The sequence below is a fragment of the Physeter macrocephalus genome, chromosome 19 (assembly GCF_002837175.3).
Source record: "Physeter macrocephalus isolate SW-GA chromosome 19, ASM283717v5, whole genome shotgun sequence".
NCBI lineage: Eukaryota > Metazoa > Chordata > Mammalia > Artiodactyla > Physeteridae > Physeter > Physeter macrocephalus.
The window spans coordinates 28041819-28059830 of record NC_041232.1 but is presented as its reverse complement, the minus strand read 5'-3'; the positions used below and the strand labels follow the sequence as shown (position 1 = coordinate 28059830).

General features: G+C 52.4%; 1 protein-coding gene across 3 annotated transcripts in view; it reads left to right on the top strand.

Annotated features, from left to right (window-relative positions):
* Positions 1-18012, top strand: part of MTCL1 (microtubule crosslinking factor 1) — a 128414-nt gene that overhangs the window by 70041 nt on the left and 40361 nt on the right. For all 3 annotated transcript variants that reach the window (XM_055080304.1, XM_028480043.2, XM_055080305.1), the window contains exons 4-6: positions 3063-3122; positions 8356-9648; positions 10738-10893. In XM_055080304.1, coding sequence (XP_054936279.1) covers positions 3063-3122; positions 8356-9648; positions 10738-10893 — 1509 coding nt within the window. The remainder of the gene's footprint in view (positions 1-3062; positions 3123-8355; positions 9649-10737; positions 10894-18012) is intronic.

Sequence of the window (18012 nt, the reverse complement as noted above, 5' to 3'; positions counted from 1 at the left end):
TGCTGTGTTGGGTCTCCGTTTCTGTGCGAGGGCTTTCTCTAGTTGTGGCGAGCGAGGGCCACTCTTCATCACGGTGCGCGGGCCTCTCACTATCGCGGCCTCTCTTGTTGCGGAGCACAGGCTCCAGACACGCAGGCTCAGTAGTTGTGGCTCACGGGCCCAGTTTCTCCGCGGCATGTGGGATCCTCCCAGACCAGGGCTCGAACCCGTGTGCCCTGCATTAATTAGGCAGATTCTCAACCACTGCGCCACCAGGGAAGCCCTATCATTTGCTTTTTAATACTGTGTTTTATTTTGATAATATAAAAATAATTTTATAAATCCACTCTATCTTTTCCTTGGATGTTTCAGCTTTTGTTTCTTGTGTTTATAAAGTTCATGCCCCCAGAACAAATAGAAATTCATCTCTTTCTGGGATTGTGGGTGTGTGTGTGATTTCTACATTTAGATTTTTAAATCATCTGGAATTTTTAAAAATACATGGTATAGATCTATTTTTTTTTCTGATCCATAGATGAGGCTGTGCTCCAGTAAAACTTAGTCACAGAATAGGCTGTGGGTTCATTGGTCCTGACGGCCAAAGTTTGCCTATCCCTGATCTAGATGAATTTTTAATCTTTTTGTCAAGTCCTTCCATCCTCTTATCTCCCTTACAAATATACAAAAAGTATTTGTGTGTGTATGTATATATACTCACACACACGCATACTTTTTGTGTGTATATATGTTGCACTATGTATATATGGAGACAGGAGTTTGGTTAAAATGACTTATAAAATTATTTGGGAAAAATGTGACATCTTTGTAACATAGGTCTTCCCATCACACAACATCTAGCATTCATTTATGTCCATCACCAAAGTTTCATGGTTTCTTAATTGCTGGTTAATCTCAATCCTTGCAGTGTTTTTTGTTGTAGTTGCCACTGTGGCTGAGATCTATGTCAGGGGTCCCACAAACTCCTGCCTGTTCCCTGATTCGCTAGAAGGATCACAGGACTCGGGCAGTTTTGTTCAGGGCGGGGCAAGGGAAAAAGACACCCGGGGTGGGGGGTCAGAGGAATCTGTGCCCGGGCCCCTCCAGCAGGAGCTCCCCCAGAAGGCGCCCCTTCCTCCAGCATCGAAATGCAGCAACCGTGATTCTGCATAGATTTTCAGAAACTTCTGTCTCCACTTCTAGCTTTCCTCTGGCTTCCAGACAGTTTTCTTTCAGCAAATGCAGAATCTGTTTTCCGTTCCTTGGAAGATGTGATGCGGGAGGGCGGCTTGCAGAAGGCAGGCTTGCTGCAGTCACTGTGGGCCCTGGTTGCGACCACAGTTCCAGAGTTAAACCCCTCAGGCTGAAGCCTCGGGAACAGCCTCTCTCCCTGATGCTTTATTGTAACTCTTCTCTATAGTGAATCCTCGGAAGCGTTCATCTCACTCGGCTCATTCAGATCAAAGAAACTCCTTCACTGCAGCGTGAAGAATCTTGGAAAACCTACTTACAGCGGGTGCAAAAACTCAAGCCCTTCTTAAGACAGGCTCAACTTCACCTGTTGGAGGAGATGGTGGTTCTCTTTGTAGTCTGACCCTGCTTTTACAGAAAAAGCTAAAGGAAAGAAAGCCGCTTCTGCAGCTGGGGTTTAGGGACAAGCCTCCACCCCTCCTTGGCTGGCCGGGGAGCGCCCATACCCCATGCTGACTCTCTACTTTCTCATCCCTTCTCATTACCTTTCTCCCCGGGCCTCCAGCCTCCGAGAGGCTCAGGGGCAGCTAGAATTTCAGTTCTTTCTTAACCCTGAAATTCATCCAGTAAATGGCACGGGCTAACCTTCTGACATCGAGACACTGTAATGCACACAGAACTGAGTGAATTAACGTAAGATCTGATGTCATGGAGGCGACTTGCAGAAGAGCCTCCTTCCCGGGCTGGGTGGTGTGCGGGGTGCAGCAAAGGTACGAAGCAGAGAGGGCACTGCCTCTCTCTGGGTCAGCTCCCAGGGGACCCCGGTCCCCCTCAGTCAGGTGCAGCTGCAGAGGGGAGGGGGTGGCCGTGGGGGGAGTCTCTTAACTTTCCAAACTGTTTCCTTCTAACTTGTGCTGTGATTACACCCATCCTTTCAGGTTTCAGGTTCCTTTGTCTTCCCTTCAGAGCTTCTGGCTCTCCTTCCAACCGTTCTTTCTGTCTCCACACTTGACGTGAGCGGGAACTGTCTTGCCTTCCTGTGCTCCTGCCTCAGACATCCCTTGGCCCTTTGATTTACTTCAGACACACTTCTTGCCCACAGCAGGCAAAGGTGCGCTGTAACGCATGTAAAACTAGGCCAGGCCCCAGCCTGGCCGCTTCCCACGTGAAGAAATGATGAACTCGCTAAGACCTAAGAGGTATGTTTAATCAGGAATTGGCTTGGGTTCATGGAGAACGTCGCAACCTGGATTCTCCGTAAACAAGGGCCGCCGTCTCTCCCTCCGACCACTTTTTACCTCACTGCTTACCACAGGTACTCAGGAAATGGCAATTAATTTTGATATTAGCCCAAACAAAACATAATTCGGAAGGCAGGGCAGCTGCAGAAGGATTGCATATCTTTTTCCCAAAACTTCCTACCCTCTTCCTTTTCCCGTCTCCTCTCCACAGTCGCAATGACCCAAGACTCCCTCCTTCATGAAACTGAAGGATTGGGGAAAACCCCAAATCCAATAATCAGGACTTAAAGCCTCTCAGGATGCGAAGACCTCCCTGAGCTCACCCGGCTCCCTTTACCGTATTGTATTGTGTTCTTTTATATTTACATCCTTTTTTGGCTGCGCCGCGTGGCTTGTGAGCTCTTAGTTCCCTGACCAGGGATTGAACCCAGGCCACGGCGGTGAAAGCACCGAGTCCTAACCACTGGACTGCCGGGGAATTCCCCCGACTGCCTTTATATTGTTGACTCTAGTTTGTTTCTTGATTCCAGTGACACAAAGAGCCTCCGTCCACTGTGTGTGTCCTCTCCCAGTGGGGACCTGCCACCTAGTGCCGGCTCCCACGTGTGACCCCCCCCACCCTCCGTAACAGAATGTCACCTGGATCTATTTCAGAGTTCCCTGAAGAGAAGAGGCAGCCGGGAAATGTACAAAGAAAAGAAAGCCGTCACTCAGGTAAGCAGCGTTCCACTCTCATGTTACGAGATCTCCTCATTTTGAATTTTCTCAAGTGTTAGTGTCACCTTCAATAGCGTCAAAGAAACGTGAGCTGCCCAAACATCTGGACTCATCCAAAGCCTCTGTGGGGTGAAAACTGTCTTCCCAAACCAACAGCTCTTTTGTGTCTCGCACCGGTCAGCTGGTGGTGCCTTCAAGAAGGAGAGGAGCAAACTGGCTTCCTGAGCAGCATAATTGCGTGCTGTTCAGGCAGGGCTCTGCCGTGCTCACAGCTGGTGGCAGGCGTTCTGGCCTTCGGAGACATTCACACAGTAAAGTAGTAAAATAGCACAGCTGCCGTTGTGTCGGGTCATCCGTAAAGCATCGTTTTGAGTGTTGGTTGTTTTTTTTTAATGCACAAACTGAAGGGTGTCTTAAATTGTCCTAATTGAAAACCAGGTGTTCTCTCCAAAGCGGTAAGAGTGGGGCCCTTTCTGTGCACATGGCCCCTGGCCTTCAGAACTTCCTTAGCTTTTCTGAACGCTCGCTTTTCTGGATTCCTTCTCTAAAAAACAAAAAAAAAAACTGCTGCTAGTATTAGGTGTTGGCGAGAACAAGGCATCATTGGGGTGTCAGCTTCCTGAGCTCTCAGCGCGAGGACTAATTAGAGAGATGCAGTAAGTCCAGGAAGCTCCGAGGCCCGGGGCCGGCCTCCCTGGGAATCCCACACCTGCTTCCCTTTGCTTTCTCCCCTCTCAAGTCCCCCATCCCCAGAGCAGCCTTCACGGAGGGCCTGGCTGCATGAGTTGGAGGAATGCCAGAGGTTAACTGTTATCCACGTCTCTGCTCCCCAAATCTCACTTTGGAATCCGCTAAGAAGGGCGACATTAAAATCTGTCGTCCCCACTACTGGGAGCTTCAACCCCCTTGGGCTCTGAGTCTGTTTCAACGTACTGGCTCCTGACCAGGGAAGCGCTTCTCTTTCAAAGGGTCATCTCTACCCATCGCGGGATGGATAGCGTGCAGTGCGCTCACCCGAGGGTCAGTCAGGCTGGGGACAGGAGAGGGGAGACCCGGGCTCGGGAGCAGGTTAAGTGCCCAGCCTGCGGGATCGTTGAGCAAGGAGTTTCTGTCTGGCAGAGCGGTGGAACGGAGCGCCTTGGGAACTGCAGGTCCGCAGCCAGGACTCAGAGGGAACTGGCGCCCCGGCGCAAGGTAGGCGCACGCACAGCCAGCGCTGGCGGGCTGGCCAGACGGCAGACTTGCAAGCCAAAGAATATATACCCGTCGCGATATATTTCTGTCGCTTGTCAAGGCCTTTCCGCTGGTGGTGGCGGCGGTGGCCCTGTGTGTGTCCTCTCCTCCATGCCCTGCTTGCTTTCTCTGCCTGCACCAGGTGTGTCACGTGGGAAGGTTACTGGACCTGCTTTCATGCTGCATTCCTGGAGCTATCGGACCATCTCCTGAAACCAGAGCCTGAGATCAGCCTAGACCCCTCCCCTGGAGTCTTGGCTGAGTTTTAGAGAGTCTTCAGTTACAAGATAAGATGGGTATCCAGCCCATGCTGCTTTAGCTGAGGCTGTGATTCCCCATCGTATTAGGAGTTGGCTTCCCGCCCCAGAATGGGCTGAGCCCAACTCCCCGCACACCCACCCCCCAAAACACCGCTCCAGCCGCCTCCACTGAGTGAGGAAGTCTGATCCCTTTGTTAAAGCCACACACTCCCTTGGCTTCAAAGATGGCCTTTCTGTCAAAAACTGCGTTAGTCTTGGTTTAGTCAGGCCTAGTAACGCATGGGTGTTGCATAGAAATGAAGCATGCTTTAATCATCTATTAGAATTTCTCGTATGTGGGTAGTTTCTTTAAGGAACAGGAAGGCTTTTTGGATATTTGATCAATCCTCGGGTAATCTATGAATTGGGTGCTCACTAGGGTATATCATAGAATTTTTTTTTTAATTTATTTTATTTTTGGCTGTGTTGGGTCTTCGTTGCTGCAAGCGGGCTTTCTCTAGTTGTGGCGCGTGGGCTCAGTTGCTCCGCGGCATGTGGGATCTTCTCGGACCAGGGCTCGAACCCATGTCCTCTGCATTGGCAGGTGGATTCTTAACGACTGTGCCACTAGGGAAGCCCTATCATGGAATCTTGTTTCTTTACCTGACCTGGGTTTAAGTTCAAGGAGACAGAGAAGGATGGTTGTAGTTTATAATCAGACTGTGGGGAATGGCAGAGAGGAGGTGGGGGCAGATGGTGTGAGGTTTCTAGAAATCAAGGCGATTTGAAGCTTCTTTTTTTTTTTTTTTTTTTTTTTTTTAACCTGTATAAGGGGGGTGCAGATGAGTACTTACAACCAAGTACAGAACCCTTAGGGAAGGCCCAGTCTCCATGTGCCTCTCATGTGCCTTCCCCGATTTCTCAGTTCAGCATTTGGGGGAAACCCTCAGGAGAGATGGCCTGAGACCCTCTGATCTTGGTTTGAGACAAAAGCATCCTGAACTGTGCAGGTGACTCTGCCCCTTGGCCTCCACCGTCTCAAGGCCTCACCAGTTGTGAGTTTCCAGGGAAGTAGGGTCAGGACGCTGGTCATGGCTGGGGCCAGGCCCATCCCTGGGTCCGCCCAGGCTTGAGTCCTGGGCCGGAGGTGGAGTTCCCTCGTGGCTGGCAACATTCTCCTCTCCGATCTCCGCGTCTGTCCCCAGGCACGAAGGTGAATTTCTGTGCTTGCGGGGAGATAGGATCGTTTAGTAGGCGATTTTGGACACAGGATGAACACTGGCTATCAAGTTAATGATGGGGCTAAGGGTCTTCCTGTCCCAGACTTGTCACCCCCAAACTGATCCATTTACAAAGTACTGACAATCTGTCTCCCTTGATACATATTTTAGTTTATTCAAACTCCATTCCTTCCTGTGACAACAAAGACCTCTCTGTGTATTTGGATACAATAGATTTCTTAGAAATCTATGTTTACCAAAAATTGAAAAGATGCTTTTGATTGTTCTACTCTCAAAAGTTCTAAGAAACTGCGTTGTTTCACATGTCAATTTCTGGTACATAGTAGGTATTCAATATTTACCGAAGGAATGAATGAATCAAATAAGTATGCTTTTTCCCCTTAGTATTAGGATTAAATATAGTATGTCTTTTACAGCCCGTGTATTCTATGTAGGCCCTTTAAAAATATGTATCATTACCCCAGCAGTGATAACCCATCTTGCTCCATTGAGCAGGGCAGACAGCTTTATTTCCAGTTAGTCACAGAAACCCTTGTTATGTCTGCCTAACCAAAAGCAAACCAGATCCTTAATGTGGTAAGTTCTTAGATCACGAGGACGATGCTCTCCTCCCAGTGACATTTATATGTAGCTCTCCTGATGTGCGAGCAGGAAAAACAAAAAAACCCAAAAAACAGAATCACTGGCTCCTTTTCCCCAAATTAATTGAGTTTCAGACAAAGCAGAAGGTTGGCTTCAGCGTGCTAGAGTGTGGAGATTGACCACATACAAACCAGTCAGCCATATGCCGTTCCTTTTGACCTTCACAGCGACCTTGATTGAGTTGAGGGTTCTGCTTCGGACATAAGGGGCCGGTCCCCCAGGGCTCTGCGCTCGGCCCCTGGTGCCACGGACAGAGGAGCGGGACCGGTAGGCCCTCTGCTAAGAGGTGGCGTGAGAGATGGTCCCTCAGAGGGTGTGCAGGCCGCACCAGGGCTGCTTTCCGTGTGGTTCTGGCTCACAGCTGGCCTGTGATTTTTCTTTGAATCTTACCTGTCACTCTGCTTTTCTTTCCTTCCATCGGTTTGTGGCTCGGGCAGGAGGGGTCTAGCGGGGTGGAAGGAGGAAAGGTGCGGGCACCCGGGAAGGTGTTGCTGTGTCTTTCTGCCCAATGGTAAGCGAGCGGCAAGAACAGGGCGGAGAATGAGCCACGTTCTCTGAGGATGAAGCTGCGCCAGCCCTGCTGGCCTGTTCGCGCACAGGTGATCTGGAAGGGCCATCCTCCCCCAGGGGGCCGACTTGCCGTGGAGATTGGTTTGATGACTCTCCCTCCCCTGGGTTGATATGGGGTGTGACCACCACCCAGCGCTCACTGAGTCTGTGTGGCGGGGGAGCCTTTGCCTAAGTCTTTGTCCCCGTGACAGCCTTTTGAAACTTGGTAGCCAATCACAGAGGAACGGTCCATGAAATGGGTCACTCTTGCCGGCCACTGAACATGGAGAGCTCACGCAGCTTCAGGGCATTGAGACCTGCGCTGCGAAGGCAGGGTCCACTTTCCAGTCGGTCCAGAAACTGCCTTCTTGACCTCAGCTGAGCAGTGTGGGCTTACAGTAGCCGCGAGCCTGCTCCAGTGACCCTCCAGAATCCTCTGGGGTCCCGATGGCCACCGCTTCTCAGGTTTTAAACCACTTAACACCTTGCCTTGGGTTTCTGAGTTTAATTTCCTGCTGTGTTACAGCCACTAAAGGCGCAGAACGTAACCAAAGTCAAGGTCGCATGGGGAGAGGAGGGTGCGAGTCACCCGGGCTTAGGTTTGCAGGAACCATTTCATACTACCCGTCAGAGCTTGGTACTTACTGTGCAACTCGGCTTCCAAAGTACCCTCATGCCCATCGTCTCGTGGTTTGTCCTCATGCCATCCCTGTGATTCGTTGGGAGAGGGGAGGCAGGGGAGGAGGAGAGTTGGGTTGCCGTGTCTCAGGTTCCAGCAGAGCCGGGCTCTGATTTGGGGTCACCTGGCCTCCCCATCCTGTTAAGACCTGTGAGGTGCTGGCCTGCCCCTCTGATGAGGTGGGAGGTAAGTGGCAACAGGTGGAAGTGGCCACAGAGGCCTGTCTCCCTGCCCCAGGCTGAGCAGGGGGTCTGGGGTCTCTCACTGGTCAGGGTGGACCCACAAAGTAACGGGGGTGGGGGAGGGGGGTGTCGCCGCGTTGCCGACGGGGCTGGGTTTCATCTCGTTCACTCCTCTCCACTCATCTCCTGGGTGATGGTTTTCATGTGCACGTTTTTCCAAACTAATTGTTTGGTTTCCTTTGTTCTGTGACAAAGCCACCACCAGCAGTCCTTGGTGCCCCCGTGAAGGCCCCGGCCTCGCCCTGGCTCTGTCGTGGTCCCTCTAACGAGCGACTCCACGCACTGACGGGAAGATCGATGTTTTGTGTGCGTGTGTGTCGGGGGCGAGGTGCGAGGGAAATCGTCAAACACAGGAACATTTGGTATTTTCAAATAACCCTCCTCTGGGCTGCTCTCTCCTGGCAGGATGACAGCGCCGACCTGAGGTGCCAGCTCCAGTTTGCCAAAGAGGAGGGCTCGCTGATGCTCAGGAAGATGGCCAGGCTGGGGCGGGAGAAGGACGGGCTGGAGCAGGAGCTGCAGAGGTACAAGGCCCTCTACGGGGACGTGGACAGCCCCCTCCCCACGGGGGAGGCCGGCGGGCCGCCCAGCACTCGGGAGGCCGAGCTGAAGCTGCGGCTAAAGCTGGTGGAGGAGGAAGCCAGCATCTTGGGCCGGAAGATCGTGGAGCTGGAGGTGGAGAACCGGGGCCTCAAGGCGGAGATGGAGGACCTGCGGGGCCAGCACGAGCGCGACGCCGCGGGCCGGGAGCCCCTGCCCGGCGTTCTGACCTCGCCCTTCGGGGACTCCCTGGAGTCCTCCGCAGAGCTGCGCCGGCACCTGCAGTTCGTGGAGGAGGAGGCGGAGCTGCTGCGGAGGTCCATCTCCGAGATCGAGGATCACAACCGACAGCTGACCCACGAGCTGAGCAAGTTCAAGTTCGAGCCGCGGCCGGAGCCCGCGTGGCTGGCGGGGGGCGCGGGCGGCGGGGCGCCCCTGCAGGACCCGCCGCCCCTTCAGGACGAGCTCCGAGCGGCGCGGCTGCAGATCAGCGAGCTGAGCGGCAAGGTGCTGACGCTGCAGCATGAGAACCAGGCGCTGCTGTTGGGCGCCCCACGCTGTGACCCGGCCGCGCCCCCGGGCCCGCGCGCCCCAAGCCCCCGCGACAGCGACGCTGACAGCGACGCGGGCAAGAAAGAGAGCGACGGGGAGGACGGCCGCGCGCTGCAGCCGCGGCGGGAGGGCCCCATCGGTGGCGAGAGCGACTCGGAGGAGACCTTCGAGAAGACGTCGGGCTTCGGCAGCGGGAAGCCGTCGGAGGCTGGTGAGTGCCCGGCAGAGCTGCTCCGTGCTCGGGAGGACTCGGAGCGCCTGGCGAGCATCAGGCACGAGGCCGAGCGGCTGGAGCGGACCGTGGAGCGCATCATCACCGACACGGACGGCTTCACGGACGCGGCGCTGCAGGGCGGTGGGGCCTTGTCGGGAGCCGGCGTCCAGGGCGCCAAGGAGGAGCCCCAGCTGCTGGGGGCCCTCAATGCGAGGATGAAGGCCTTCAGGAAGGAGCTCCAGGCCTTCCTGGAGCAGGTGGAGCGGCTGGGGCAGGGCCTCTCCCCTCTGCCCCACCTCACCGAGTCTTCCAGCTTCCTGTCCTCTGTGACCTCCGTGTCCCGGGACTCCCCCGTCGGGAACCCGGGGAAGGAGCCGGGCCCGGACCTGCAGGTAAGGGGGCTCCCGGCTCTGCCTCCCTGCTCCCTCCTGCTCCTCCTCGTCCTCCTCCTCGCTGGCCTTGCCGCGCTCCAGCTCATCCTGCCCCCGGCTGCTTGGTTATGATCGCAAACCTGCACTGTACTAAAGCCTCAAGTTTCAACCAAAACCTTTCTATTGGTTGGGTTCCTCCTTTTTTTTTTTTCCTCACCACCCCCCCCCCCCCCGCAGTTTGGTTTGATTTGGTTTAGCTCTCTTTTGTCTCCTTGTTTCTTTCCCCCCTTTCCTCTTATTTTTAACTGCGCCGCCGCTGCTCTTAGCTGAGAGGGTCCTCCCTCTTGACACAAGGCTAATCCTGCTGGCAGCGCTAGGATCGTCGCAGTCTGTCCCTTCTTTTTTTGTTTTGGCGTCCCGAACGACCAGCCATCCCAACGGAGAAGCAAATAGGAGTTTAAGACGCAGTACAAAACGCTCTTCACGGTCACAGGATAATTAGCGGACTTCCCGGGAGCGCGTGCGTCCCTGCCTGGGTTCGCTGCCCCAGGGACAGTCCAGCCCTGAAGGCCGTAGGCAGCCAGCCCACCCGCTCCCTCTGCGACACAGCCCGGCCGGGCGAGGAGCGCGGCGGAGAAGCCCCGGAGCAGCGGGCGGCGAGTGGCGTAGCCCCAGGACTGCTCTCGCGTGCGCCGCCCTGGACTGTGGCTTTCGCTGCGCGACCACAGAGAGGAAGCAGCAGGAGCCTTGTTTCCGTATCCTTCGTGGGTAGTGCGCTTGCGGGCGAGTCTGACTCATGCGTCCCCATCGCATGCGCCTCATAACCAGCGTGCTGCATTCTTCTCCCTCTCTCTCTGTTTGCTTTTCAGATCTCTCAGCCCGCCATTTTGCTCAGCCTCATCTTGGCTCTGTTCTCTTCTCTCTCTGAGGCCGCTGTGTTTATGTTGGTTTCTCTGGTCATGCTTTTCCTCATCCCTTAGTTTTCCAGTAGTTTTCCAGCCGTCTGTCTACCTTCCCCACCCCACCCTGCCCTCTCGTCCTTGGTGTTTTGTTTAAAAGTTTAAAACAAAAACAAACAAAAAAAACAAATCCCTCCCGTGCACCTAACAGTCCAAACTGAGAGATCAGCTGGAGTGGCAGCCCGGGCAGGAGCGAGGGGAGGAACGGGGGCCCCTGCATCTCCGAGCCACACGGGAGCTGCACCGTCGAGCCGACGGGGACGCGGGGAGCTGCCGGCCCGGAGCCCAGAGCTGCTTCAACCTGGAGGTCAGCAGGGGCGGGTCCCAGCGGCCACGCCCCCTCCCCTCCTACCCCTCCTACCCATCCTTTGCCGTGTGTCGATGTGAGGGTTCCTACCTGGGTCTGAGGCCCCTACGGAACGGCGGTGGGGGGCGATGTGGAATCAGGGGAGACTTAATCAGAATCCATTTCACGCGACTGAACTGAGGGGTCCATACAGGGTGAGGGCAGGGGGCACTGGTTCTCCTGGGTCCTCGGGCAAAGCGTATGAGACTGATTGGTGAGTGCTCGGTGGCTTCTTGTCAGACAGTAAGGAAGGCAGGACTGAAAACCAAGCATGTCCCTCTTGTGTCTTGTGGGCCTGCCCCCCGTTTTCCATGCTGGTGTAGGGCAGAATCAGGGATGCTCTCAGCAGTCTGTTGTCAGAGCAACCCACGTCCGCAAAGCTCGCAGCCACCACAAATACTCCATTGTATGCAACAGTTGTCCTCTCAGTGAATGCTCTTCCCTGCAAGTAATTCAACCCAGTACAGAAGGACAGGTGGCCCGGAGGAGTGAGTGTCTGGCTCTGGTACTGCCCATTGAGGCAGGTTACTGCAGGGTTAGAGCCGCATGTTCTGCATTAGAAAAGGTCAGGATGAAGGGTCTTCATTCATCAGTCCCAGCGGGGATGTTACCATTCAGCTCTGAGGCATCAGAGCAGTTCCCAAAAGGCAGGGGAGAGGACGAGGAGTGTTGCAGCTCCTGTAGCTAGTACCGATTTTCTTTTTTTTTCCTGTATGATTTTATAACTATAAATATACAGTAAAAATGAGCAAAAACTAGTCAATCGGAGTACATCAAACGATAGGACACGTAAGGCCACGACCGGCCCGTCTGCGTCCTGCACACGGGGTACTGGCACCAAAGCCCATGGCCAGAGGCGGGGTTGTCGACACCAGTGTTCTCTGCCCACCATGGCCCTTCCTCGTTTTCCACGGGTTCCTCCCTGGTCTTGTCCCCGGAGCCCTCTTTCCTCTGATACACCGTTCAGGGAGTGTCCCATGTAACCGTGTCTGGTTCACTCTGGAGTGTCAGAGGGCTCCTCTCCACACGCCCCCCAGGCCCTGCTGGATCCTGCGGGAGTGATGAGTATGCTCCTAGCCTTGCCCAGACACGTGTGCTCTGCAGAGCTTCAGGCGGTGGTTTTGGACGGAGGAAAATGCTTCGTTGAATCAAACAATGTTGTGGGAAAACTAAACCTTCGTAATAGGTCAATTAGCAGAGTTAGTTGTTGCCATGTGACTTAGGGTCACTGAACAGGGTAGCTCCGAGGGAATCTTCTGACGAATCCCCTCATTGTGCAGATGAGAAGAAAGAGTGTGAGGCAGTGTCAGCAAATTCTCCCCACCCCCCAGCCGGCTGGTGGTGGAACTGGGTCCAGAACCGTTTCCTCGGGCCTGGTCAGTCCTCTCCCCACCCCGGCCCCTGCCGTGAGGAGTGCCGCCTGCACAGCAGGGACTGGTCCCCACTGGGCCTGGACACCTCCAACACGAGCTCTGTCTCCTTGGGGGCGGTGTTTCCAAACGCAGATCCCCCCGGGGGACTAATTGTATGGCCAGCTATCTTGCCGTGGAATGTTTCTTCTTTTAAGCATCTGTCTGGTTTCCTTTAATTTTATACATTTTAATGAGGAAGTAAAAAAAACTCCACGTGAAAGGCAAGGTCCAGGAGCATCGTTTTCTAGAAGGGGAAATAGAATTACTCGGGAGTTAAACATCCTTTGTTCTCATTTTTTATTCACCAAGGCATTTCACACAGAAGAGAAAACTCAGTTACGGATGCAAACACACTGTATATTAAAATACTTTCTAAAAGATGAAACATATTCTAGGACCCCTCTGATGGCTCCATAGTTTTCCCTTTTATGAGAAGAGCCGCATGGAGATGGCTTGTAGGGTCTGGACTCTGGAGCTGCTGCGTCCCTGGGGTGGATGTTACCCTGACAGACTGCTCAGTTTGGTCTTTGAATATTACTTTGGATTAAAGAGTTGTACAATGGACAGTTCTAGGGAGCAGAACTCTTAAAATCTTTTCATGAGAACGTAACCGAATTCATTGCCAACAATTGCTTTCCTGTGAGGCTCTAATGGAAACAGTGCACAAAGCTTCCGTCAGGTAGCAGGGAAGCTGCCCTGGGTTAAAGACACACGTCACGTGGCATGGGTGTCGTTTCTGCTGTACAGCAAAGTGGCTCAGTTATACGTGTATATATTCTTTTTCATATTCTCCATTATGGTTTATCACAGGATATTGAATATAGTTTCCTGTGCTGTACAGTAGGACCTTGTTTATCCATTCTATATATAGTAGTTTGCATCTGCTAATCCCAAACTCTCAATCCATCCCTCCCCCTTGTTAGCAGTTTTCTTTACTCCCTCTTCCATTGCCCTTGAAATGACCATGGTTTGTCTGCACAGCCAACTACTCCTGTACACGTGTGAATTTCCTTCAGCTCCTGGCCCTTAGCTCCTCGGAGGGGGTGGTGGAGGGACTGATAGGACACCCAGGATCAGTGGCTTAAAAGAAGAAACAACTTTCTGAATTTAAGCTGAAGTGCAGAAAATTTCTCAATTCCAATTTCTCAAGTTCCATTTGTGAAGTGCTTTCTTTCTATGGTTTTTGCCTTATAGATTTTCAAGTTTGGGGAAAAGGGAAAGAAGTTAAGTGCTTATTTGACAAGATTTGGGTGTTTGGCCAAACACCCAAACTTAACTACTACTAGTACTAGCAGTACCAGTAGCAGCGGTAACAACAACAAGGCGAAAAAGAAAGAAACTTTCTTCCAGGGTACTGTGTTAGCAGATAACAGATCTGTGCGGTGAGAGGCCTGCCCCTCTGACTGCACACGATAAGCTTGGGAGGGGAAGGTGTATCTACCCAGGCTCCAGAACTGTCACAGCCAGAGAGAGCCAGAGTCACAACCTGCTAACACCCACTAACCTGCTAATGCAACCACACAAAAGTTAGCTGCTCAGAGGAGAACGGAGCAACCAGACTTCAGAAGGACCAATATTGCTGTTGCCCGTTCCTCTCGGTAGATATCGGCAAGATTCTCATGTGGCACTGGATTCTTCCCTCACTTTGCTCCACGTGGCTCCCAGCAAATCTGCTGAGAGATTCCCATTTGTTAAGGAGAGCAGGGTACGGAATATGTGGTTTGGAATGTGTGGGGTGCCTTAAAAATAGTACTGAATGAAGAGTAGCCAAGCACGGGCCCTGGTCAGATTACACACATAAATGACACCGAGCCTGTGCCCAGAAGATTGAGTTTCTGGGTCAGAAATCTCAGAGATCTTCTCCTGAGCCCCCTCCTCTTGTCCTTTAATCAACGAGCTATCCCTTCGGCCTCAGCTGTGACATACCAGCCTCGATAAAACGATGTGGGGTTTATGCCAAGTATGTGTGCGCAGGTGTTGACCCGATAAACCACTTTGGAAAGAAGGGGTAGCAAAACCGGCCAGAACAAAATGGAAGTCACGGGAGATGAGGTCACAGGGATGCAGGCGGAAAGGAGTCCTAGTTAGAAAGTAGTGTTGCGAGTGTCTAGTAAGTGGCTACAATGAAAAGCTTTTTTTGTTTGTTTTGGGTATATCGAGATAGTGAAGTTGTCTCCTTAAGTGTGGAAAGTAACTTATAAGCCACTATCCCTGAAGATGGCCAGGAAATTAGCAGTGTAAATCGGCGTGGGACACGCCACGTAGGGGCAGGTGTGGGCTGCGGGCTTCCCAGCAATAACACGGGGAGGTGGCTGTGGTGTCGAGACGAAAACGAGCCCACAGCCTGGGGGCCACTGAGGGACGAGGTCAGTGCGTTCGATGTCTAATCAGAATCTCAGGTGAGTGGGCGGAGGATGGTTTCAGAATCTAACCTTTGGGAACTTGGCGATGAAGGGGGAAGTACGTATTTTCTGGAGGAGGACTCTGTGTTGCGTGAAAATGCTGTGAATGTGGCAGTTGTGTGGCCCTGGATGGAAATTTCTGCCACAGCCTGTTTGTATTTTGGCTTTTTTAACAATGGAGTAACGGCATCCTGACAAGGAGCGATTAGTTGTCCATAGAGTTTAATGTTCCATTAGCAAAAACAGACCAGAAAAGAGTAAAACGTGTCGTAGATGAGGAGGATCTAGAAGTTTCTGTCGTTGACCAGCCTCCACAGATGACACGGGAGCCGCTGTAGGTGAATCAAATGTCCCAGATGAACATCCTCATAGGACTTCAAGGTTCCTTTTCTGTGACCCTTCAAAGGTGAGGTTCAAACGGAGGAACACATTTTTAATCAAACTACACTGAAATAGGAGGCCTGTATATTTGTTCAAAATAAAAAGTTTATGTAATTGTTAAGATGACAACCAAACGAAATAGTGTGATATGTAGAAACTAAATAGGTCTTTGCTTAAAAGATCAGCTTGATTTCAACGCTCGTTTTAACATCTAATAATTCAGAGCTTTGGGCTGGTACCAAATGTGTTAAAATACGGAGGCTTTTCATATTTTAAATGTACAGAGTAGCATGTAACTCAAGTAAATCTGGGACTTCCCTGGTGGCGCACTGGTTAAGAATCTGCCTGCCAGTGCAGGGGACATGGGTTCGAGCCCTGGTCTGGGAAGACCCCACGTGCCACGGAGCCACTAAGCCCGTGCGCCACAACTACTGAGCCTGCGCTCTAGAGCCCGTGAGCCACAACTACTGAGCCTGCATGTCACAACCACTGAAGCCCACACGCCTAGAGCCCGTGCTCCGCAACAAAAGAAGCCACCGCAATGAGAAGCCCGTGCACCGCAACGAAGAGTAGCCCCCGCTCACCGCAGCTAGAGAAAGCCCGCGCGCAGCAACGAAGACCCAATGCAGCCAAAAGTAAATAAATAAATAAATTTATTTTTTTAAAAAAAAAAGCTGGAGGAATTCCCTGGTGGTCCAGTGGTTTGGACTCGGTGCTTTCAGTGCTGAGGGCTGAAGTTCAATCCCTGGTTGGGGAACTAAGATCCTGCAAGCCGTGCGGCATGGCCAAAAGGAAAAAAAAAAAAAAAAGTAAAGCTGGCCGTAGAGCAACCAGGTGACCTGGAAGCACTCCTGTGCCAAACTCCTCGAAGGGCAGGAGGGAAGCCCCAGGAGGGCAGGGCTCGGGAGCCGCTTGCTTACTGCTGTGTCCCCAGCATAGAGCCGAAAGCTATAGGCACTCAGTAGATAGCACTGCATAAAATATCTGATGTCGGGGTTCCCTGGTGGCGCAGTGGTTGAGAGTCCGCCTGCCGATGTAGGGGACATGGGTTCGTGCCCCGGTCTGGGGGGATCCCACATGCCACAGAGTGGCTGGGCCCATGAGCCATGGCCGCTGAGCCTGCGCGTCCGGAGCCTGTGCTCCGCAGCGGGAGAGGCCACGACAGTGAGAGGCCCGTGTACTGCAAAATAAATAAATAAATAAAATAAAAATAATCTAATGTCCTTTTAAATATAGAGCTCTATTCCCAAGAAAGTTACGAAAATCTTCAAGTGTTGGAATTGACTTCAGAATTGAAAAGGGACAGGGAGAGAAATGAACCAGGACCAACCCCACAAACTGCCCTTTATGAAAGGCTGAAGAAGCGTCTGTCCGTGACGGGGGGTGGGTGGGGGGCAGTAGGACAGCTTGCCCAGCAGCGTGGAGCCTCCCCAGGTACCCGTCAGGACAGCGGCCTCACCAGGACCAGGCTCTAAGCTGATGTCACCTGGAGCTGCAGAACCCCCGAGGAAAGGAGAATTTCTGTTCAGCTGCTGGCTTCTGCAAATTCAGGACCACCTGCCGGCACATCCTCAGCCCAGGCCACACTCGAGATCCTAGCTAATGCCCCACCGCAGATGCGCTCATGGCGCTAGCGCAGCAGCAGCTGGAGCCACTCTGAGACCTCCACTTCCTAGAATTAGCAGATAGAGACTGTAAAAGAAGCGCTCTCAGATTGAGCAAGGGCCAGCAAACAGGACAAAAACGTAAGTTGTACTGTAAAAGATCCCACATATTAAAGAAAAAAGAATAGAACTTTTAGAAATGAGAAATTAGTCATTGGGGTAAATTCGATGTGTAGAGAAATACCCCTCTTCAGAGAGAACCCCGGCCTCTGCCTAGTAGATATAAAAGGCTGCAGTAATAATATCTAGTAACCAGCAAAGTACAGAGGCATTCATGTTCTCAGTAGTTCTTGAGTTTCTTGAAAAGAGGATGACCTTATGATATTCGGTCTCCATCCTTCTTTCTGTAAATTCTCTTGTAGTCAACCCTGTGCTAGGGCAAGTGCTCTGCTCTTTTATCGTCTGCATTTCCTACTCTTGGGATGTGATCTTCACTCATGACAATCTAGGCAAAACCAGCTTATATCAGAGGAGAACAGCGGTACCCTCGGTGAGAAATAACAGATGAGTTAAATGTAATCAGAATGAACTAGCGAAGAGACAACTGTTTTTCTTGCAACAGACCACTCTAATTCCCAGCTTTATAAATCGCCTATCTTCACACAGCAGAAACCAGTGAGTAGCGCGGCATGCCTCAATTTTAATGATGACTGAGATTTTCAATATGACGGCGTTTCCATCTCTAAAAAACATTTCAAAAGGAGAACTCGGCCTCTATCACTGCCATTTGCACATAAAAGATGGATTTTACCAATAACAATTATGTTAAAGATTCCTTTAAGTATTTTAACCTAAAATGTAGTAAGCAGATCTTACAGAGCTCCTCCAAGGCACTGTGTGTGTCTGTTCGGTGAAGGAGCCCCAGGCCAGTTACCCAGAGCGTCCTGGGTGGGAATGTGAGGAGGAAAGAGAGGCCTCCCATGGGGCAGGGAAAACTCTAACAGGAAAGTGTACAAACTCACTAACTATGCAACTGAGAGACACATGTGAACTTGGGCAGTGAATCTAAGAGGCCGTGTGTGAGGGGGTCACGCTTGACCATCGGGACTGCCAGCTCTGCCGCCCCCAGCATTTAAAAAGCTGTCTCGGGGCTTCCCTGGTGGCGCAGTGGTTGAGAGTCCGCCTGCCGACGCAGGGGGCACGGGTTCGTGCCCCGGTCCAGGGGGATCCCACATGCCGCGGAGCGGCTGGGCCCGTGAGCCATGGCCGCTGAGCCTGCGC